Here is a 23,893-nt window from a genome sequence, read left to right as displayed (position 1 = left end):
GGTACCACGATTCTGTTGATGTCTGCAAATACTGCTTACCAGTGTTGGAGTTTTTGGTTATTAAGTCCTGGCTGTTCTATCTACTGAGGGAACATACAGCTATACTGCTGTGTACTAGAGGTCGACCGATATTGGTTTTTACCGATACCGATAGCTAGGTTGGACCACACTGGCCGATAACGATTTATTAACCGATAGTTTTTGAAAATGGATACTGAACAGCATTAAAAATAGTGATCTACTATTTTTTTTTTAATACTAAACCATACTTTGTAAATGAATAAAAATATTATTTATTATATATTGATAATTAAAGTTATTTCATAGTTCATTAATGTTAACAAAATATCAGTAAATGTTGAAATTAACACACTCTAACAAGGAACAACACTTCTATTCTACAGCTTTCATTAATCTTAGTTGATGTTAAAAATGGACTCATTGTCATCTTTACATTTTAACAATATGTAAAATTGCAGGTTCAATGCTTTTTGTTTATATTTGCCATCTTAAAATTATGATTCAATTTAATTACGATTTTCAGTATTAACTAAATATAACCATGCGTCACATTCTCAGTTTTCAATGCACATGACACCATTTTCATATACATTTTATATAAAATTTATTTTGTGCAAAATTTACTTTATTTTTTTTATTATATAAGCAGGCTACTTTTTTAAAAAACATTTACTTATTTAAAATAAGCGTTCTTTAAGTGTCGGCAAGTTTACAGAAAATAGTTATTGTTTTTTCTTTTTCGTTTGATTATTGATGAGATCACAGACAGTCGCTGCTTTAACCGGCTGCATTCAAACGAATGCACATATTTATTTCGATGTATCAGATGTTTTGTCCTGCTCTGAGAACATAACTGACTGTGTGTACATCGAAAGTATTCGGAAATCCATGTGCATTTAACCTCATCTGCAAACAAGCTTTTTAAGACGAACAGACTCAAAGAGAAAGTGAAAGTCCGTCAGTGCGCGACTTTAGTGCATCTAGTACTGCATTACAAACAGCAGAAATGAAGGCATATCTAAAGTAAAACACTGCGATTGAAAGCTCACACTGTCAAACAATGCACACGTAGCTCACAGTGCAAATTCTGTGCAACGAAGCCTGCCGCGTTTCTGGCGCGCACACGTGCCATGTGCGGGAAAAACACAAGCTCAACCGGACAAAAGTGCAGCGCTGCGTTGCGCGGACAACTCGCAAGTATCTCTCTCTCACACGCACACACGCGTCGCGTGTAGTTCAAGCAGAAATCTAAAACAGTTTATTTAATCACCAAACGGGCAAATGTTTACCTCCAGAAAGATCAAAAAACCAGCAAAGGTTAGTCTAGACCAATTAAACGGAAAGAGAAAGTGCGATCTATATCGTTAATTGCAGCCATTTCAGAAACAATTTCTTTTCTGTTTTACATTCATGTTTAAATATTATTTGTTTGTGTTTTGTTTCAGTTTAATATATTAATTACGAAAGAAGTTTGTGTTATTTGTAAATGTCGGACGTGGTATGAATTGGACGAAAATACGCTGGGAGAATTGGAGAGGGTCAGACACAATTTTTGACCACCTCATACGTTTTTATTTGTGGAAAATCCCTCCTTAAACGAATTTCGTTTTGTATAATTTTTATCTTAATTTTTAATATATATTTTTGTTAATCAGTTATTAAAATCAAATAAGAACAGGAAAATGGCATTGTGAAATAAAGTGCGTGCAAGCTTTAAGGGCCTGAAGAAAAGGCTAAAACATAAATTATAGTTCTATATGAAGCATACAGACATTAGCGCTACAGAAATACAAATATTTTGCTGAAATGCACAATACTCAATCTTCCAGCCCAGGGTCAAGTCTTTATGAACATTAACAATGATTTTGGACAGATAAGATGTAATGTAAAACTATGGCGCGCTGTGACCCGGCAGGATTCTGTCGGCTGAATGAACACAGTTTGCTTTCTCATATCACGTCTTTAAATCTACAACTTTGCTGGCTAAAAATATGACTATAAATCAATACAAATATATGGTAACAATCCTGACATTAAACATTGGTCTGTGGCTTAACCTCTACTAAGACAGCGGAGCATGAGCGCTTCAGCAAAGAACGCAACTCGGAAAAACTATCGGCAAGGGTTTTTCGCCGATAACCGATAGTTCGGCCAATCAACTATCGGTGCCGATTAATCGGCAAAACCGATAGGTCGGTCGACCTCTACTGTGTACATCCCTCCATCCTCCCATGGCAACAGCAGGAGTGAGGCGTCGGGAAATAACACGCAGGACTGTTTACACCACCCAGAGAGGAGCATACAAAGCTTTCCCCCTCCCACACCTCGGTGCCTCAGACCACATCACTGTTATGCTAATGCCTGCTTACAGACCACTTGTTAAAGTCCCCAAACCGGTTCACAAGTAGATACAAGTGTGGCCAAAAGGGTCCTCAGAGGCTTAACAGGACTGCTTTGACACCACAGATTGGAATATGTTTAAGCAGGCTGCCACTTACAATAACACCACTGACCTCCAGGAGTACACAGAGACTGTTACAGCCTACAGTTGTGGCCAAAAGTTTTGAGAATGACACACAAATTAGTTTTCACAAAGTTTGCTGCTAAACTGCTTTTAGATCTTTGTTTCAGTTGTTTCTGTGATGTACTGAAATATAATTACAAGCACTTCATACGTTTCAAAGGCTTTTATCGACAATTACATGACATTTGTGCAAAGAGTCAGTATTTGCAGTGTTGGCCCTTCTTTTTCAGGACCTCTGCAATTCGACTGGGCATGCTCTCAATCAACTTCTGGGCCAAATCCTGACTGATAGCAACCCATTCTTTCATAATCACTTCTTGGAGTTTATCAGAATTAGTGGGTTTTTGTTTGTCCACCCGCCTCTTGAGAATTGATCACAAGTTCTCAATGGGATTAAGATCTTCCTTTCCAGGCCATGGACCCAAAATTTCAAAGTTTTGGTCCCAGAGCCACTTAGTTATAACTTTTGCCTTATGGCACGGTGCTCTATCATGCTGGAAAATGCATTGTTCTTCACCAAATTGTTGTTGGATCGTTGGAAGAAGTTGCTATTGGAGGGTGTTTTTGTACCATTCTTTATTCATGGCTGTGTTTTTGTTCAAAATTGTGAGTGAGCCCACTCCCTTGCATGAGAAGCAGCCCACACATGAATGGTCTCAGGATGCTTTACTGTTCGCATGACACAGGACTGATGGTAGCGCTCACCTTTTCTTCTCCGGATAAGCCTTTTTCCAGATACCCCAAACAATCGGAAAGAGGCTTCGTCGGAGAATATGACTTTGCCCCAGTCCTCAGCAGTCCATTCGCCATACTTTTTGCAGAAGATCGATCTGTCCCTTATGTTTTTTGGAGAGAAGTGGCTTATTTGCTGCCCTTCTTGACACCAGGCCATCTTCCAAAAGTCTTCGCCTCACTGTGTGTGCAGATAGGCTCACACCTGCCTGCTGCCATTCCTGAGCAAGCTCTGCACTGGTGGCACTCTAATCCCACAGCTGAATCCTCTTTTGGAGACGATCCTTGCGCTTGCTGGACTTTCTTGGATGCCCTGAAGCCTTCTTAACAAGAATTGATCCTCTTTCCTTGAAGTTCTTGATGATCCTATAAATTGTTGATTTAGGTGCTAAGTAGCCACAATATCCTTGCCTGTGAAACCATTTTTATGCAACGCAATGATAGCTGCACGCGTTTCTTTGCAGGTCCCCATGGTTAACAATAGAAGAACAATGATTTCAAGCATTACCCTCCTTTTAACATGTCAAGTCTGCCATTGTAACCCAATCAGCCTGACATAATGATCTCCAGCCTTGTGCTGGCCAACATTCTCACCTGAGTTATCAAGACGATTACTGAAATGAGGTCCTTTAATGACAGCAAAGTAATGCAGTGGAAAGTTTTTTTCAGGATTAAGTTCATTTTCATGGCAAAGAAGGACTATGCAATTCATCTGATCACTCTTCATAACATTCTGGAGTATATGCAAGTTGTTATTATAAAAACATAATCAGCAACTTTTCCAATTTCCAAAATTTATGTAATTGTCAAAACTTTTGGCCATGACTGTACATCAACAAATGCACTGAGGATGTGACAGTCAATAAAACCATTACTGTCCGTGCCAACCAAAAGCCTTGGATAACAGGGGAGGTCTACAGGCTGCTTGAAGCTTGGAACGTTGCCTTCAGAGCTGGAGATGAGGAGAGCATGAAGACAGCTAGGGCCAACCTGTCCAGTGGCATCAGAGAGGTTAAGAGACAGTACTCCCGAGGAATATCCCATCACTTCAAAGACAGCAGAGACACATGGAGCCTGTAGCGGGGCATACAGACCATCACAGATTACAACCCCCCACCACAGACCTCTGACAGCACTACCTCCCTGCTAAACGAGCTGAACACCTTCTTCGCTTGCTTTGAAATGCAAAACAGCACCACTGCACAAAAGACCCCCACCCCCTCCTGGTGACCGGGTGATGACTCTGTCTCTGTCCCCGGACAGTGTGAGGAGATCCCTAAGCAGGATCAACACACGCAAGGCTCCGGGTCCTGACAACATTCCTGGTAGTGTACTGAGAGACTGTGCAGTGGCAGATGCCTCCCATCCTCATGAAGTGCTTTAAATGGCTAGCCATGCAGCACATTAAGACAGACCTACCCCCCACCCTGGACCCCTTCCAGTTTGAATATCAGCCCAACCGCATGAACGATGACGCCATTTCCACTGCACTCCACTCAGCACTCACACATCTGGACAAAAAAATAACTCATATGTTACTAATACTCATATTGAGCTGAGGCCCAACACCTCATTGTGTAACTGGCTGTTGGATTTCCTCACCAGAAGTCCACAAGCAGTACGGGTTGGCAGCAACACATCTAGCACCATCATTCTAAACATGGGGGGCCACTCAGGGATGTGTGCTGAGCCCCCTCCTCTTCACTCTGCTGACCCACGACTGCACACAGTCACACAGCTCCAACCTTTTCAAGTTTGCGGACAACACAACAGTGGTGGGTCTCATTAGCAACAGGGATGAGTCCAACTGCAGAAGTGAGGTGAGCCGCCTGACCGCATTATGCAGAGACAACAACCTCTCTGAATGTGGAGAAAACAAAGGAGATTGTTGTTGACTTCAGGAGAGCGCACACTCAGCATGCTCCTCTGACCATCAACAGTGCGTCAGTGTAGAGAGTGAGCAGCACTAAGTTCCTGGGTGTGCATGTCACTGAGGATTTCTCCTGGATGAACAACAACACTGCACTGGCTGAGAAATCACACCAGCATCTCTGCTTCCTCCGACTGAGAAGAGAAGAGCACCAGCCCCCATCATGTCCACCTTACAAAGGCACCATCGAGAGTATCCTGACGAGCTGCATCACTGTATGGTTTTGAGCCTGCAATGCATCCTGCCAAAAAACTCTCCAACGTATAATGAGAGCATCATTGGTGTCCCTCTCCTCCCCCTCCAAGACATTTAAAGCACCCATCTCACCAAAAAAGCCCTCTGCATAGCAGCTGATCCCTCCCACCCTAAGCAAAGCTTCTTCATCCTGATGCCATCAGGGAGGAGACTGCAGAGTCTCCAGGCCAGGACCAGCAGACTGAAGGACAGCTTCATCCATCGAGCAGTCAGGAAGCTTAACTCTTTATCGGCTCTGCCCCCACTCCCTTCTGCCCCATGAACTTCCTGAACTCAGGGATTCTTTGCCAAACACAATTCCACAGTAATTCTTGTCACACACTCACTTTATAAGCATTTTTCTCTTCTTATAGTGTGTGTCCTATTAATTTAAAACATATTTCTACCTTTTTTATTTAACGTTACGTGTATGAACCTAGGGTCTGAGAGTAACGCAATTTCAATTCTCTGTATGTCCGTTACATATGGCAGCATTGAAAAAGTTGACTTTGACTTTTTGACTTATTTAAACAGACAGTAAAGATGAAAAACATGATAGTTATATCAAATCCCTTCACAGCCTATAGTACAGGGCATAGTAGGGATGGCTCGATACCACAATATTGACTTCGGTACGATACTAGGATCCAATACCTTGGTATCGATACCAAATCGATACCACATGACTTTTTGTCAACTATAATTCCTGACTACAGCAAGTGAAACATTATAAAGTATGTTTCATTTCACTGCATCTAAATGTCTCATGATGACAGGATGAGCCGGCGCGTTTTGAGGCACGCTTTTGTAATAGCGCCAAAAAGAATGTAAAATTCTCCGTCAGTTTTGATCGTACAAATACAACCAATATATCATTCGAAACTGTAGAGGGTATATTTTTTTTTGTATACACTGTGCTTTTATGAAAATAAGAACAGACAGGGCACACGCTCTGCCTTCACTGTCTCTGTTATATCTTTTCACAAACACATAAATGAAACAACCTAAATCTCAGTGATTACGTGCCTCACAGACGTAAATCATATGTGTAGAAAGCTTGAAATGTTTACTTTTACATAAACCAATTGAAATAAAAAACTAATATTCTCTTTTTAAGTAATCTGTATGAAAGGTAGATGTATGGTTTCTCCTGTATTCACTTCATTACAAACCTTACACCTGTATTTATCTTGCACTGTTTTTATTTGCACCTAACTGTTATACAACTATGCTATACACTACCAGTCAAAGGTACTTTTTTAAAGAAAAATAATTATATAATATTGTGAAATAGGTTTACTATGTAAAAAAACTGCTCACTTAAAAAATAAAAAAAACTTTTAATAATAAAAAAGTTTGGCTAATAGTGTATGTTTTTCCTCCATGTTAGCTCTGTCTTTGTCAGGTTGTGTATTGGTTGTGACCTTTGCAGTTTCTGCTGTTCCCCGTTTTCCTGTGTGCAAGTTTCCTGCGAGTGATTTGGATATTACACCCACGACATCTTGACTTCTGTGTTGTTTATTACTTTTGTTCCTAATAAAAAGTTTAACTGCACTCACAAGTGAATCTCAAGTTATTTTGCGTGATAGTTAAATTTATTCAAAATACGCTTCAAAACTAAATATATATTTATTTTGTCCTTTAATTTTTCCTTTATTCTTTCTGTTGTTTCCTCTCAGTCAACATCTGACTGAATGGCTCATTATGCGGCTCATTATGCAGGTCTTTGTCTTCTCAGGTGTAAATCACAGCATTATTCATGATGATTCACGCCTCCTCGCATACAGCCATTCTAAACAAAAAGTGTCTTCAAAAATTTAAATCTATATACTGTTTTGTAAAAACAAGTGAACTAGATGATTTTCACATCATTTGGTAGAAAAAAAACCTAGCCTACCACATCCAATTCTCGAAAGTCCCGAGAACAAATATTCTGTGTGTGTTAAATGACCTTATTCCAGTGACTTCAAAAATTTAGTTTGTCACTATGCACGGATAAACGTTGTTTTGGCAAAATCTTGTCATATTTATTTAAACTCAATGCTGTTTATCAGAGCGCTGCCTGTGTAATTTTTACTGAATTGCCTTGCAACTTTAATGATGGCTGTTGTTAATTAAATATTCTTATTAAACAAATATTTTATATAAATAGTGGTATTTAATACTGTATTTTATATAAATAACAGTAGTATTTCATAAGCGTTTAGCATAGGGTTTTTCCGATTCCGATACTAGTATCGGAAATGCCGCCGATACCACAAAAAAATCTAGCATCGGAATCGGCGAGTACTTGAACCCATGTACCGTTCCGATACCATTTTCTTAAAATATGTTATTCCCGCTAGCAAATCAGAAGCCAGTTCTTATTCGTGGCTCAGAATGCGAACAGTGTTGCCACAAGCAACCACTGTTTAGAGCAGCGAAGAAGAAACACAAATGTGCTAGCAGTTTGTCCGCTAAAACGGCTGCATGTCTCATATGTACGGCTTTATGATTTCTGCGATGCGGAAAACACGGACGGAATCGCGGAATCCAGTCAAAATGGAATTTACAGTTTAACGCGGAACGTCACGGAATTTGTCAAAGTTTGATGCATTAATCAAAGGTAGTTCATTACACTTAAATCAAATCGTGATATGGACTAATATTAAGCCAAAAACCGACTGTTTAAATATGAATTCATGCGTGGTTCCGTGTTAATGAATTGTACAGGCGCGTGGTTTGTTTACCCCTGTACTGAAGCGTGCGGGACACTTGCAGTAATATTAAAGGGCTCCAGACTGTGACCAATTTTTCTGCCAGTGTTACTAATTTTCGTGAGTGGTCACACTGGCGCGACCACCGCACTGTTCAACTCATAAGCTCTGCCATTTGTGTCTTAGATGAGAAATATAAAATGGCACGCGAAACGAAAGTGTAACTAACACGACACATTTGAGCTGCTCAGCGCTGACCGTTTATCAGCTTGGACTGCAATGCAAACAAACTTGCACAAACCCCGAACAGCTTTATTCAGGAACCAATGTTGATTTTGCAACACTGTTACTGCTGCGAGATGCAGTGAGGAGCATTTGAAAATGCCGCACAATGAATAAGGTTGCTGCGAGATCTAGTGAGAATCTTTCAAATTCTGGCCAAAATTCTCTGTTATAAACAGGGCTTATCTACGTCAGAAAACCAGATTAGCAATACTAACTATATGAAAAAATATTACTGTCAAATGTATGTCATATAATAAAAATACTCTAGTTCACTGTATATGTCATATAATAAAAGTTCAATATATGTCATAATAAAAATATTCTTGTTCACTGTATATTTGTTTTATTAGGGAATAAGTCTGAAGCACACAATAAAATAATTTATTAGTATTATCTACAGCTGTATATACAATTACACACCCAGGTATCGGATTAGGTATCGGGAAGGAAAAAAGGGTATCGAAACATCTCTAGTTTAGCATTGATGGAACGCTGTGTGTGTTTGTGATGGTCATTTTTGGTACATTGTTCCACCATTAGATGTGACAAGACTGTTTTATGAGTCAGCAGTAAAGACTTGCGTTGAAAAAATTAACAGTCAAGAGGAAGTGTTTTTTAGTTTCAACATCAACTTAACGCAGCTAACAAATGCACTGAGCAGTGCTGTCCTCTGAAATCACCCTTAAAAGGTGAAAGGATTTTTTAATTATGACAAAGACAGAGCTTTGCTCAGTGGACAATCAAATTAATAATACATAAGGACTTGATTTGAAGGATACATGTTTTACCGGATTCAGGTAATCACGATTGCTCAGTCCATCTCTCTTTCATGATACGTTACATAATACAGTGAGCTTTTATTGCAGTAATACAATAAGCTTTCGATGAAGCAACTTAACGTTCGTTTGTTACTAGTTCTAAAGTGACGTTCTGGAATTAGTACTAGAGGCTTGGGCTCAACTCTTAAACTGTCAACTTTAGATTTAAATCCGTACGATATAGCTGTATATCAGCACTCTGTGATTACCTAAAGCACTCTGCCTGAGCCAAATCTCAGCAGTGGCAATATAGACATGCCTTAACAACAAAAGGGAGGACAGTTTATTAGTGTGTGCACTATAAATAAGACATGTGCATTTCACAAAGCAGATATTTCTACAAGTAGAAACCCAATGAAATTAGATTAACCAACACATTCAAAACACCAAAAAATAAATTAATATATAAATTGAGCCTGATGTACTATATGTTTTTACCAAAAATGCATGGTTATTAAAAACAGCCTAACAATGAGAAAGAGTCAGTTTGCTTTCAAACGTTAATTATGACAACTACCAGAAGGAGCTAACATGGCTATGAAATTCATACAAGAAAATCTTGTCAGTGGACAAGGAGTGCAAGTGCTTCAGTAGTGTTTCATATCTTTATGAAAGTCTTTTAAGACACAAAATGAAAGATTTAAGCTTTCTAACAAAAACAGTGTTCATCACAGTACTGGGTTAACTTGTGACACAATAAGTGACTAATTAAGTAATAATAATGTGATGCATTTGTCATATTTACAGTATGATGACAACATCCTACTAAATCTGAAAATAGTTGTGTTTTTTTAAATACTGTTATAATATCAAATATAATTTGTATGTGAAAACCGGGGTGTGATGATAACATTTGTATCATAAAATGATTTAAACTTGTTCTGAAATAGAAATATTTATCCTATAATATTTGAGGCCTTCGTTGCAGCAACATTAACACCACAGACATGTTAGCTTTGAATTGTGTAATACAACAATGTGACAATACTTAATGAGATAAAAAAATATATAATCTAATCCTTCACAAACATTATAAAAAGTCTATAAATTTGTGAGCCTACTGATTCAAATATTCTAAGTTTGTGTTATGATGTGTTATATTTAAGATTTTATATAAATGATATTTTATAGCTGTTAAAATAGAGCAAAGAGGATACAAAACATTAGGTCAGCAAACAAGGTCAATGTTAGAATTTTTGATATGCTGGACAAAATTGTTTTTTTTTTTTTAAGAAGAAAAACATGTCAAACTGAATTCTAAAATCAGAGATGATGTGCTCTGAGATTTCCTTCTTTCCTAAACTGCCATTACACATTTCAATTCTTTCATTTGCTGATGTGCAACATATCCTAAAATACTAAGTAACAATAACTGAAAAAAAGCAACTTTTAAAAACGATAAACCATTCATTTATCATCTGGGAAAAGACTGAAGTATTGTGATGATGGTTTAAATATTTTTAGAGTCATTATGTGTTTGGCTGATATTCTAAACCATTTATAAAACAGTGCATAGATAAGTGGATTCATACAGGAATTCATGTATAAAATCCAGCATGTAATATTAAATTCAACAGTTGATTCATTTCCTTGTATAAGAGTGACTATATAGTACGGTATCCAACACATAAAGTAAACCATTACCACAATCCCCAATGTTTTTGCAGCCTTTCTTTGTGATTTGCTGACACCTATGACGGAATTTACAACCTTGGCCTGATATTTTGCAACACAGAAGATTTTCACATATATAGACATGATTACTGAAGCAGGGGCAACAAAAGTGACTATGAGGTCTGTGACAACATGTTCAGTTTTGAAAGAAACTGAACAGTCTCCATAACACTTGTCTTGTGTTTTTGGGTAGAACATGGTATCATATAAGATAATGATAGAATATATACTAGAGCATAGCCAATTTATAACAATACAAAACACAACTTTATCAGTTGTGACCCTTACTGTGTATCTCAAAGGATCACTCACAGCAATGTAACGATCTACAGATATAAATACTAAATTACCAAGAGATGCTGAAACAACCATAAAAGAAATAAATAAAAAAAGAGAACAAAATGTCTCTCCAAAGTACCAGCATGATTCTATAAATAAATGGCCCATGAGCGGTATAACAATCAGTCCCACAATTAAGTCGGCCACAGCCAGAGAGAGAATGAGCAGGTTTGTTGGAGTGTGCAGCTGCTTGAAGTGAGAGATGGAGATGATCACCAGCAGGTTCAGAAACACAGTGAACACTGATAATGAAGAAATGAACATGTACAAAATGACATACTCCACTTCAGGTTTGACATCTTTGAAACATGACAAATTGTTGTTTAGAAAGCAATACTGGATTTCTTGTCTGTTGTCTTCCATGATGCTCTTGTCAATCATTTCAGCAGTTGTTAATAAGCTCATTTGTAGCCAGCCCCTGTCGTTTACTGTTCTTCAAGCTGTGGTACACTTTTCCAGCTTTCAGTTTGGAATTTTCTGCTTTCCATCACTGATCTGACTCTAATTTAAATACTCAGAAAACAGGGACATCCCATTAAATGTGAGATTGGATTACACTTCATTAAACCCACCTACTAATTAAATATTCAAAGCACTCAGTGACCAATTGGATGATGTCTGTAATATAATATTTGTGTGCAAATATTTCATAAAATACAACACTAAAATTTAATCCAAGTGTTTTTTTTTTTTTTTTTGGTTTTGTTTTGTCTGTAAAGCATTCAAAGAACATATTCTTATCTTAATGACCTAAATACCAAAAAAAAAAAAAAACTGTCAGATGTCTAAGGTCTTTGGACTTTTACTGACCCCCAGGTCTACACTGGTACACTATAAGTCCAAGCTTTTTGGTCCAAAACTGTGGAGTAGTTTAGCCAGTCATTATTACACTGTAAAAAGTGCTACACCCAGAAAGTAGGTTTTATATACTTTAAATTGTTGTAATCTAGTTTATATATAACAATATAGTTTAAGTAAAACTATTGCCATTTATTTGGGTAGTTAATTGTTTGTGATTGATGTGTACAAGAAATGTTATAAAAGTGAGTTGACACCCAATTTACTAGAGCAGCTGTCGACGTGGCAGGTGTGTTCATAAAACTTAAATGTTTTTAAAAAAAATGTACAAAGAGATTATCCCTTTTTCACTGGCGGGGACTTTCCCAGGCTGATGCAGCATCATCCTCAGCACTTCAACTGCTTGTTCGCTGCAGCCGATCTGAATTTCAGGCACTGATTAACAAGTTGAGCAAATTTAGCCAAATGATTGGTGATGTAAAGTCACGCAAAATCGCTCACTCCAGGGAGCTAAAGTTAGGTTGGCAAATTGTCCTGATTAGCTTGCACACGTCAAGCTAAGTTGGCTGTACAGTGCTAAGTAACGTTAGTGTGGTTTTGTAGGCAACCTTCGGCATTTGAGACTGTGTCGTTAATGTGAAATTAAATAAGTACTGTAGTCATGCCTACTATGTGTTTTTAGCCAATTTTTTTTTTATTTTGTGTTAACTTATACTGATATTTTACATTAAACGGTAAGGTAAAAGTTCTAAACAAAACATAAGTACTACTTGTGCGGGCAAATAAGAGAAAGTAAGCTTTGTGACGGGATTCTGGAATCAGAGGTCATGTCAATATACCTTAGCATTAATAAAAAAAGATGCCGATTTGACTGTAAAGATGTATGCTTAGTAGTCTGATTTTAGAGATTTGATCAACATTTTAAAAAACTTACAACTATGTCTAACCTACCTAAATAAGATAACATTTACTACTGATTTTTAACCTTATTCTAACATGCATTTTCCTGGTCTTTAGATGCCCAAGTGCTTTTGCTACCTGGGGTCTTCAAATTTCACATCCAGGTAAGAAAAACTTCAGAATAGATACAATTACAGCTATAACTATTCCCAGTAAAGTAATACATAGGTGTGCTATATTGTACTGTCATCAGGCTGTGAATGTTGATCAGATTTTACTTTTTGACAGGACAGCGTCTGTGAAGAAAAGGAGAGAAGTGGTCCTGAGATGCCTGATTGAGTATATGGGCAGAAATGGGAAGACCTCATCGGTGTCCACAACGTATATAATGGGCTTAAAGCTACTTGTCAATTTTTTGTCTGAATAAATTAATATTGTAATGATATGGGGTAATTACATTTGCTCTTAAAAGGTTTAAAGAGATTTTAATTATGTAGCTTAATAAACAGTAATGTGATGACCAATCAGGTACAGGCAAGGACAATTGCATTGTTTTAATTTCATGCATCCTTTGAAAAAAAAAAAAAAAGACAGCACTCATGCTACAGTAGATACTGATAGAATAGTACCCATACTCTATGGCATTGTCATGGTAGACTTCGCTCTGGTCACATGCTCTAGTCTCAGTATCCATCTAGTATTTACCACCTTTAGCGACAAAAGTACAATTTTGACTTTGTGTTGTATCGGTCTTCTACCTGTCTGCTATATTCATCTCATTACCTGATTGTCTGACCAAACTCTTGATTTTTTTTTGTCTCCACCAATAGAGTCATGATGAAACAGAGGTGCATGCTGTGCTTGGCACCCAAGAAAATTTACATGTGCCATCAGCCCGACACGCTTGAGATTACAGGATGAAAATGCACTTATACAGTGTTTGTTTTATATTGTGTACATGTGTGGCCACAATTATTGTCTGTTTTGAAGTCACTGTTAAAAGTGAAAGACATTAAATAAATGTTATTGTCTTCAATCTATCTTCCCATCTTTTTCTTCTTCAATTGAATTTGTAATTGTTATTGACAAAGTCTGTTTATGTAAAGTTCATCACTGTACTGCTTAAAATAAAGACATTTAGATTTTTTTTTTCTGAGGTTATAGCCAGGACTCACATATGGTTAAAGTTCATTAAACCTAATTAAAACGAGTTCAGGCTACTTGTAACAACCCATAAATAAGTTACATGTACCAAGAAAAGTAGGTTTATCTAACTGAGTAATACTAGTACTATTACTTAAGTCAACTTGATTTTGTTGCATTTGTATTAAGTAATATTACAGTGTTTATTATACTTAAAAAAGGCTGCAAGTTGACTGAACTTAAAACATCCAATGCAGCCACTTGCCTCACATTTTTAAGTTAGATCTAGGTATTACTTTTTACAGTGAGAATGATTTCATCACAAGCAGTATTTTAAAGAAAAGCAGAGATTGAAATGTTGACCATTTGTCACATATGCTCCCAAAATTTAATCTGCGTGACCTCAAATTATATTTGGAAGCATTTGTGCGATCCTGAGAAATTGTTGTGGTTTGACACTTTATTTCTTAACAAAACTTTTGCTAGCCTAACTACTGCACAGACTGCTGTGAGCAGATACAGTGACGGCTTCACCGTTCTCTCCAACATTACATAATCAATTAAACTTCATCTTTACATTCTTACCTTTAATGCAGATTTTAGATATTAGCCGTCAATCACTCTGTCACTGATACTACGCTCTGCTATAAATGTTTTTTTCCCCCAACATCTCTTCTGGATTTGCACAAAATGCATTACAATTAGGGGTGTGGGATATGATGATTTTTGATTGTGGACAATTGAAATGTCTCCACAATCTGCTTCTGAAGAAATATACAATATACAATCTGTACAACGTAGCATAGATTAACATCAAATGATACCTCAGCAGCAGAGTTTCACTCACGGACAATGCACTTATTTGCAACCTCATTAGTAAATGATTTGTATGTGCTTTAAAACCTTGCTGGTTAAACATTTTATATGCACGCTGAAGCATATGAAGCATATTTGTGTAGATCGTTTAAAAATGCAGTGGCTACCTCTAATGGCTCTACCTGTAATGGAGAAAATAAAAATCTTATGTACTCATGTTTTAATTCATTCTTTCTCAAGAATAATATCAGACACTGCCAATGTGGAAACACAGAGAATGTGCAATGTAAAAAAAAATAAAAAAATCTTTCTGCAAAGACTGTCACAGTAATGAGCCCAAATTGTTTGCTCTTTTAAAAGTCTAATACATCTCTGTCATGTGATAATCTACATGACAGCATGCACCTTTTACAAAAAACACATAACATGGGTAGACCTGTCATATAGACCATGCCTTTCATTTGACAAATTAATTTTATACAATGAGAGAGAAAGAAGTAATCTAAAGAAATCCACTTGTGTGGCTGTTTGGTATTTTAGATAGTGAAGTAATCCTGAGAGTCCAATTAGCATCGGCTCAAAGTTCTTGTATTCATAATTTCTGCTGCAGGGACAATCCTCCAGTGATCTGATCTGTTCATTAAGGGTGTGAAACAAGAGAACACAAACAATGCACTGATGTTGTTTTTGCTCAGAAGTCTGTGAGACGTTTGATGTCATTTTGATTTCTTGATAAACTTAAATAATAATGTTAAATTACAGAACTCAAACTACTTTATAACAAAAATTTTGCATAATGTGAATTGCCCCAAAACATAATACAGGCCAAAAAAAGTGAAGGAAAAAAAAAAAAAAAAAGTGCTTCTTGTGTTTGCAAAGGAACAACAAAGAAAAAAAAGTGACAGCTCATTAAAAATGGCTTGACAACCAGTAGAGGTACTCTAATAAATAAGTAAGAGATTCGCAGTTCACAAAATAAATAAATAAATAAAATAGGGTGTAATTTTTGTTAGGCCAAATACTATAATGTACCCATGTCAAGAATGCAGTAACAGTGTTTTTACTTATTTCTAGATGAAGCTTCTAGAGAATAAATATACATTTGTTTTGTAATAATTCATCTGAATGTATTTCACTAAAATGTTTTTTCAGTTTGAACTTTTATTCTGCGGTTTTCATGATAACTGTAAGAGACATGTAAAAACTAACTGTGCCTAGGGCCAAGGAGGTCACTAAAGCACAACATGTATCCACTAACTCTCATGTATGTTTAATGTTTGTGATTCTTTTTAGGATTTATAAAACCATTAGTATCAATATGCTAAACTATGACAGTGAATCATGTGTAGAGGTTTGTATCAGTGCTATATATACAAGTCTGTATTTTTTTCTAATGGCATGTTTTCAGAGGTTGTTTAGGAATATAACAAGCTTGTGACCATGCCAAAGAAACAGTTCTCAGGAAAATCAGTAGCTGCCCAGATGAGCCCTAACAAGATTTGTGACTCTCCTACAAACCCTAGGATAGTTGCTTACAAATGGAACATAGTATCTCAAAGAAGCATTCTTTAGACTACCACATATGCATTAAGAAAAGACACAATGCTGGAGGTTGCTAGAATTATCAATACTGTAGAACCTGTAAAAACGTTGATCCATATGACATTAAGGAAGTTTGTGGCTGGCTCCTCTTACACTTTTTTTTTATAGCCTTTGGATGTAAACTTGAATTTTACTCCTGGACTTCATTAAGCAGTCTTGTCTAGGGTTTAACTGTAATTCCCCTACAAATCAATCTCTCTATGCTTATGAATATTTAATGTATGGGTGTGTTTAAAACAGTAGCATCAACCTTTCCTTTAATATAAATGAATCCACAAAACTGGATTATCAAGACACCGTACTAACAAGCTTTAAAATCCTACTATAGCTACAGAATGTTGCTATGATGAAGCGGTTTTACTTTTGAGACTTGTGGTATTGCTAATACATTTCTGAAATGCTCAACAGGGGAATGACAGACTCAGACAAACAAGCAATCGACTACTGCTTTTCAAACAACAATTTGTCGTGCATCAAGGAAATCAAGCCTCAAGTGGAGTACATTGTTTTATACGTGTTTATTTCTTTAGCATCTGTTGTTACTGTGTTTCTGAACCTGCTGGTTATCATCTCTATTTCTCACTTCAAGCAGCTGCACACTCCAACCAACCTCCTCATTCTCTCTCTGGCTGTGGCCGACTTGCTTGTGGGACTGATTGTCATACCACTAATGGGAAGCAGATATATTGAGACATGCTGGTACTTTGGAGAGACATTCTGTACTTTGTTTCCATTTATTCTTTATACTGTTGTTTCAGCATCTCTTGGTAATTTAGTTTTTATATCTATAGATCGTTACATTGCTGTGAAAAATCCTCTGCAATATTCAACAAGGGTAACAACCAACAAAGCTGTGATTTGTATCATTTTAAACTGGCTATGTTCAAGCATTTATTCGGTTATCATGTTATACAATGCTATCTTCAATACAGAGAACCCAGTTACATGTTACGGGGACTGTATTGTTACTGTTAGGTATGAGTATGTTCTCACAGACCTCATTGTTTCATTAGTGGCCCCTTGTTCAGTAATCATATCTTTATATGGGCAGATCTTCTGTGTGGCAAAACAGCAAGCTCAGCTGATAAACTCTGTCACAAATGTCAGCAAGTCAGAAAAAAAAGCTGCAAAAACACTGGGGATTGTGATAGTAGTTTATCTTTTGTGTTGGATACCATATTACATGGTCTCTCTTTTTCCAGGATACGATTCAAATGAATCAGCTGTAATGAACGTTATGTGCTGGATTATGTATATGAATTCTTGCATGAATCCTCTCATCTATGCACTATTTTATCGATGGTTTAGAATATCAGCTAAACATATTCTGTCTTTGAAAATACTTGAACCATCCTCAGAATATTTAAGTCTGTTTCCAAAGAAGTCAGATGATCCCAAATGATCAGTAACCTGTAATGTTAAAGGTATGAAAATGAAAAACAAAATGATTTCAATATGTATTTTGCTGACTAGACTGTACTAATTCACTTTATGTACTACAACATCTATCTATAGCACCTCCTGCTGCCTGATAGCACTTTTAAAGACAACCACTGTAAAACTGCAGCAGATACAACTGTCAGGAAATCAATAACTAGGAGATAACTGTAATAAAAAAAAGAATAATAAAAGGCTGTGTGCAATTAGATAATAGCAACAAAAAACTATTACATTTAATAATTACATTTGGTTTTATGTTTGTCTCTACATCAAAATGTAAAAAATTACTTCACTATATACATGGCTGGACTGGCCATCGGGCATACCGGGCCGATGGTGATTTTGTGGGCCGGTGTTTTTTTTTTTGTTTTTTTTTTAAACGGTATAAACTATTAAAAGATGGTGGATTGGCCAATTGGTCATGATCGACTCTGGGCTGGACCAATTGCAGCCGAGGAGGTCGGATGACCCCTCCCCCTTGCTTGGGCAACGGCTCTCATTGCAGACCACAGACAAAGTTTATTTTCGTTTTGCTTGCTACCTTTTTACAGTCAGTAACAATAACTCGTACTGCGTACTAGCTTGCATGATGGATTTTCCATGCTACTGGGCTGGTGCTATGATTTTACTAATATTGAATTTTATTTTGTCCATAAGGTTAGTTTGTAGGGTTACGAACCGTCCCGTATTCAGAAAAAAAATATTACGTGTTCTCTATTGAGGTGAGAAGGAACGCGATTTGTTCCGTACTTCAGCTAGAATGAAAAAAAAGACACAAAGCTGGAGTTATTCTGTCTTTACGCTGCGCAGCTGCTTCTTCTTTCACTCTCTGCCCCTCCCCCTCTCCTGATGCTCGTTCAATCATGAAACTGATCAATGATCAGCTAATGATTGGCTTTTCTGTCACCAGTCCCGTCTCTCTCTCGTTTATTTATCGCCCACTGTGCGCTAGAAAGAGGAAACCATGCGGATGTCGCGCTAAACAGCAGCAGCACGTTTAATAACTTGTTAGAATTGTTTTAATATGTCTTTTATATGAGCTGATGTTTGCTGGAGCCACAGCTGTAAAAGCTGCTGGTCATAATATCGATTTGGATATCTGGTCAGAGGGAAAAATGAACATGAAACCAGGAGATGTCCTTACTGAATCATCAGAGCTGAACAGGTGATGGAGAAACCGGTTTGCCTTTTAGGTGACATGAATGAGTTGAAGGGAAGTTATGAACTGTTTCTGAGAGACAAATAACACCAGGATCATTTTCTACAACTGAAGGGGAAATACTTTTCTTTTTTTATTCTCTTTTAAAATGTCTGGCTTTTTTAATAAATAATTATCTGAATCTTACAACCATTTGGATTTAGTGGTCAAAAAATCCATCAATCATTATCGTATATAGTAAATATTAAGTCTATTATATACCCTAAGCTATAGTCCTTTTTACTTTGGGAGCATCACGATGGTGGGGGTGGTTCCTAATTTTTTTTTTTTTATGGGAGTTAGCCACTCTATTAGTTAGGTATATGTAAATATTGATTAGGTTGTTTAATATTTGAGTGTTCATTATTGATAGTGCAATATGCAGAAACTAACTGATGAAACCAAATGATAGGCTAGAATTCGTTGTAAACCATCTACACTTGTAGATATAATTTAGATAGATTCAAATTAGGATTCACCAGGAGATGTGATGCTGCACATTAACATAAAGTTGCTTGGATTTATAAGTAGACTAGCTACTTTAATGTTCTTGTCTTTTATACATAAATATATATTTTATTGATAAGTTGTGTTTTTATTTTAATCTTTTTAATGATAAAATGTATCAGAAAATTAAATGAATTCTTGTGAATGATAATTGCCTGTCACAAAACATTCCTAATTATGTATTAGTTATCAGTTTAATTGTTTAACATTGTTTGCCATTTTGTAGCGAAAATAGAAATGAAAAGTCCAGACAGCCATTTTAAGGCTTAGGTACAGTTTTTCCCAGTGAACTGTTACTCACCCAGTGTTGCGTCATTGCAATACAGCCATATTATTAAGGTAACAGTAAAAAAAAAAAAAAAACTTTTTTAATAGGACTGACCCATATCAATATTGAATTGGAACAGATTGGATCAGATCGGATCGTGTAAATTGATTCTAACTCTTGAGAATTGGAATCAAATTCATTCTTGAAATTTGAATTGATACCCAGCTCTATTCAGGAGGTTAACTCAAGGGCCGGTCTCTAGTCAAAATGCCCGGGCCGATTTTTTGTCCCAGTCCAGCCCTGACTATATAAATAATCAGATTAATACTGCTTCAAGCAACAATTGTGGGGATACTGTCTATGATTCTGTAACCAAATTCACTCATAGCAATGTGGCAATGACATGTAAAGGTTTGTACAACCAAAAGTATGAGATTTGTAATCTGCCATGTCCTTCAGGAGTGACTATCCTGAGCAGCAAAAGAGAGGAAAATGAAAAAGACAGAGAGGGAGCGGAAGCAGGCCTGGGCAAAACATGCACTATAATATTAATTAATTAATCATGATTAATCACATATTTTTATATTTATATTGTCATAATTTTTACACTGAACTTCCAAATTGATGTAGAAACAACATAAAATGTGTGTTTAATGGCACTTATTACCAAGTAGCCTATTAAATATGAAGTACTGATATCAATACTGTTACTGGTGACTCTATTAAATGCATTTTCCATCAGTTTAACCTATTGTAGCCATTCAGCATTACAGCATAAAAGAAAGCCATTATTTTCAACATTTAATAGGCTTTAAAATATATAACAACTTTTAATTTAAGTGATTTTAAAACAACTTTAAAACAAACTATAAACTGTATATGCTTAAACTATACAGATTATTATTGTAGTATTTTTAATTTTACATAAGTGTTTGTTTACCACAAAATATATTTTGGCCATCAAAATAACATTCAAATTGGATCATAAGAGCTTTAAAGTGCTGGAAATAGTTGTGCAAAATGCTTGAAAGTCATTGAAAAGTACTTGAATTTCTTTCTCAAAAGGTTGTACAAATCCTGAAATGAATAATGAAATAACATTTGACTATGGTTTAGTTGGCATTATTTCCGGTTTTCTGACATACGTCAGCACTGTTTATAACAGAATTCTGAGCAGAATTTAGTTTAACAACGCAGTGGTTGCGCCGTGGAGCCTTAAAAGTGCTCATCAACTCTGCCGTCTACTGACGTTGCGGTCTCCGGAAGTAGATTGTTGTTATTCTTGCATCTCTTGCTTTTCTGTTTTGGCTGGTCCAGGCCAGAGTTGCCACCTAGTGGACAAACTAATTAGTGCAAAAACAATTCAAGCCACTAGCGTGTACTCCCTCTGGCCAGATGAAAATGATTGACGGGCCGGATTGGGCCCGTGGGCCGCCAATTGAATAGCCCTGCTATAGTAAATGGTGCCGTTAATAATTTGAACAAATTTAAGAACACAAAAATTGAGTTTGGGAATCCTAAATCTGTGACATGAATGTTTAGACTAACTTCAATTAGTGTGCCAACTGTTTACAAAGTGTTATGTAAACTTATTGACTGCAAATCAGAAGAACCAATACATACAAAACGTGCTTTAATGTTTGGCCCCTGTTAAACCTTTTGCTTAAGTATATCTTTATGAAAGTCTTTAAAGACAGAAAATTGAAAGAAATATTGGTAATACTTTCTATGAAGCCTGTTTTTATAATACATTATAAGGGTATTCTTAAGGCATTATAATGAATACATAATGCATTATAAAAACATTTAAAATATTGTATAAATGCATTTTATGGCACCTTTAAAGCATACAAAGACCACTTATTAGTAATTATAATAATATTTCCCAAAGAACCCTAAGATCAGGTATCAGATCAGATGAATGTGTAATATGACACATTTGTATTATCAGTTTGATTATTTTGATGGTACCCTTTAGACAGCTTTTGATAAGTAACTCTGCAACTGCATGTCAGCTAGCAGTAATTATTATTAGTAGTATGCTAAATATATGCTAACACAACATTTTGATGTTTCCCCAAACATACTATTATAAGTAAATTTGCAAGTACATGAACCTTCTACCTAGCCTAACCTTAACCTAAGTCTACTAATACTCTAAGGTGTGCTAGTTGGCATGTAGTTGGAAAGTTGAAGCTTACAGTAAATAGACTAAGTGGACCATCAAAATAAAACATAATATAATGTAAAAAATAAATGTAATATGTAGGGTTGGGTATCGTTTGAATTTTATCGATTTCGATTCCGATTCCACTTATCGATTCAGATTCTTTTCGACTCCCAGTTTCGATTCCAATTTAGTAAAAAAAAAAAAAAAAAAAAAAAAAAAAAAAAAAAAACACAAAAGTTAAACATTAATATATCAAACATGTTTATTTTCAGTGCTAGCTTGCAACATATTTTATTACAGGGGTTCTCAACCTTTTTTTATATCAGGGCTCCCTTCTTCTCGGGTCAATTTTGCAAGGCCCCCCTATGCCTGACATTTCCTGACCTTTTTAAAGGTGTTTATTTTTTAACCTTTTTTATTAACCTAAACATTTGTTTTGCCTTTTTATTTTTCTCCTGCATGTTAAATTTCAAACAAACTTTAAAAGAAAACCCTCTGCTCTAACTTAACATGAATATACATATACAGATTTAAAGCACCTAAATTATTTAATTCAGACATTCTTCACAACTTCAGAGTACTCTTTCTTAAGTGACTGAATATCTACTGTTTGTATTTATCATAAAATAAACATATAAATGAAAAATACAGTAAATACATTGTAAATCTGTTTATGCTGGTGCTCATATGTGCATAAACACCACTGACCCTTACAAGATCCACCTCTATGGGTAAGCATTCATTATAAAAAAAAAACTCACAGGACATTCATTTTGAAAACTATGCAAATATTTTGAAATTTCACACAAAAATACTATGGATCAGAGTCCCGAAAGCATGAAAAGTTTGTGAATAAACAGCGGACTTATGCGTGCCTTATGTACGACTCTGATATACAAGAAAGAATACATTAGGTACGCGCGATTTCGTTACTATTACTCTGATCATCTTTGCCTTTACATTACCGGGAGGGTTTGTTTCATGCAGCCAAGAGATGAAGTAGATACCTGTCTTCCCGCGGGGGTATAAGTTACTTTTATGTGGGCTTTTGCGGGACGAAATAACATATATTCCTTCTGGAGCGGGTGGGCGCAGGACTAAAATCCGTCCCTTCCAGATCTCTAAGATGAAGTTTGCGTGCAGCGGTAGATTTGTCTTCGGTTTTTACAAAGCGTAGACACACTTTTAAACGCTTACCGCGATCCATCTTATCGACTGATGTTTACATTATCACGTAAGGTCCTGGCAGATTGCACGCGCGGAAAGTCCTTGCAGATCACTAGATGAAAAAATGCACCCGGGAATCGAAATTTTAATTTTATAACAAGTATCCAAATCCAGAATCGGAATCGATTTTCGATTCCCAACCCTAGTAATATGATATAGTCCATTATAAATTAAGTAGATGTAATATGGCATCCATTGTGTTATAAATAATCAATCTTAAAAGTTATAACCGCAAATACTCAAGTATTATAATGTATTATAATTGTTATGATTATACATGAGATGATATAACATAAGTTTTTTTATAATGCGTTATGCATTCATTATAATGCATTAGAAATACCCTTATAATGTATTATAAATAGGGGCTTCATAGCAAGTGTTACAGAAATATTTTCAAAGCTTTTTGACAGAAACAGTGTTCACCACAGTACAAACTGATGCAGGAAAGAAAGTTGTAGAGAGTGCAATTCAACTGAAAATGACACCTTCTGCAAAACTCTTTAATAGGCCTATGTATGTAACTGTGGAATAAAATTCATATTTGCTTAGTATACTGTTTATGAACATG

General features: G+C 36.2%; 2 protein-coding genes across 2 annotated transcripts; one reads left to right on the top strand and one right to left on the bottom strand.

Annotated features, from left to right (window-relative positions):
• Positions 1-10,647: 10,647 nt before the first annotated feature.
• LOC141298890 (trace amine-associated receptor 8a-like) lies at positions 10,648-11,634 on the bottom strand. The gene has a single exon (XM_073829204.1). The coding sequence runs from the start codon at positions 11,632-11,634 to the stop codon at positions 10,648-10,650; it is 987 nt and encodes a 328-aa protein (XP_073685305.1).
• Positions 11,635-16,909: 5,275 nt separating this feature from the next.
• LOC141298889 (trace amine-associated receptor 6-like) lies at positions 16,910-17,914 on the top strand. The gene has a single exon (XM_073829203.1). The coding sequence runs from the start codon at positions 16,910-16,912 to the stop codon at positions 17,912-17,914; it is 1,005 nt and encodes a 334-aa protein (XP_073685304.1).
• Positions 17,915-23,893: the final 5,979 nt, after the last annotated feature.

This window comes from Garra rufa, chromosome 23 (assembly GCF_049309525.1).
Source record: "Garra rufa chromosome 23, GarRuf1.0, whole genome shotgun sequence".
In the NCBI taxonomy this organism is placed as follows: Eukaryota; Metazoa; Chordata; class Actinopteri; order Cypriniformes; family Cyprinidae; genus Garra; species Garra rufa.
The sequence above is the reverse complement of the archived record's forward strand: the minus strand, read 5'-3'. Positions and strand labels throughout refer to the sequence as shown.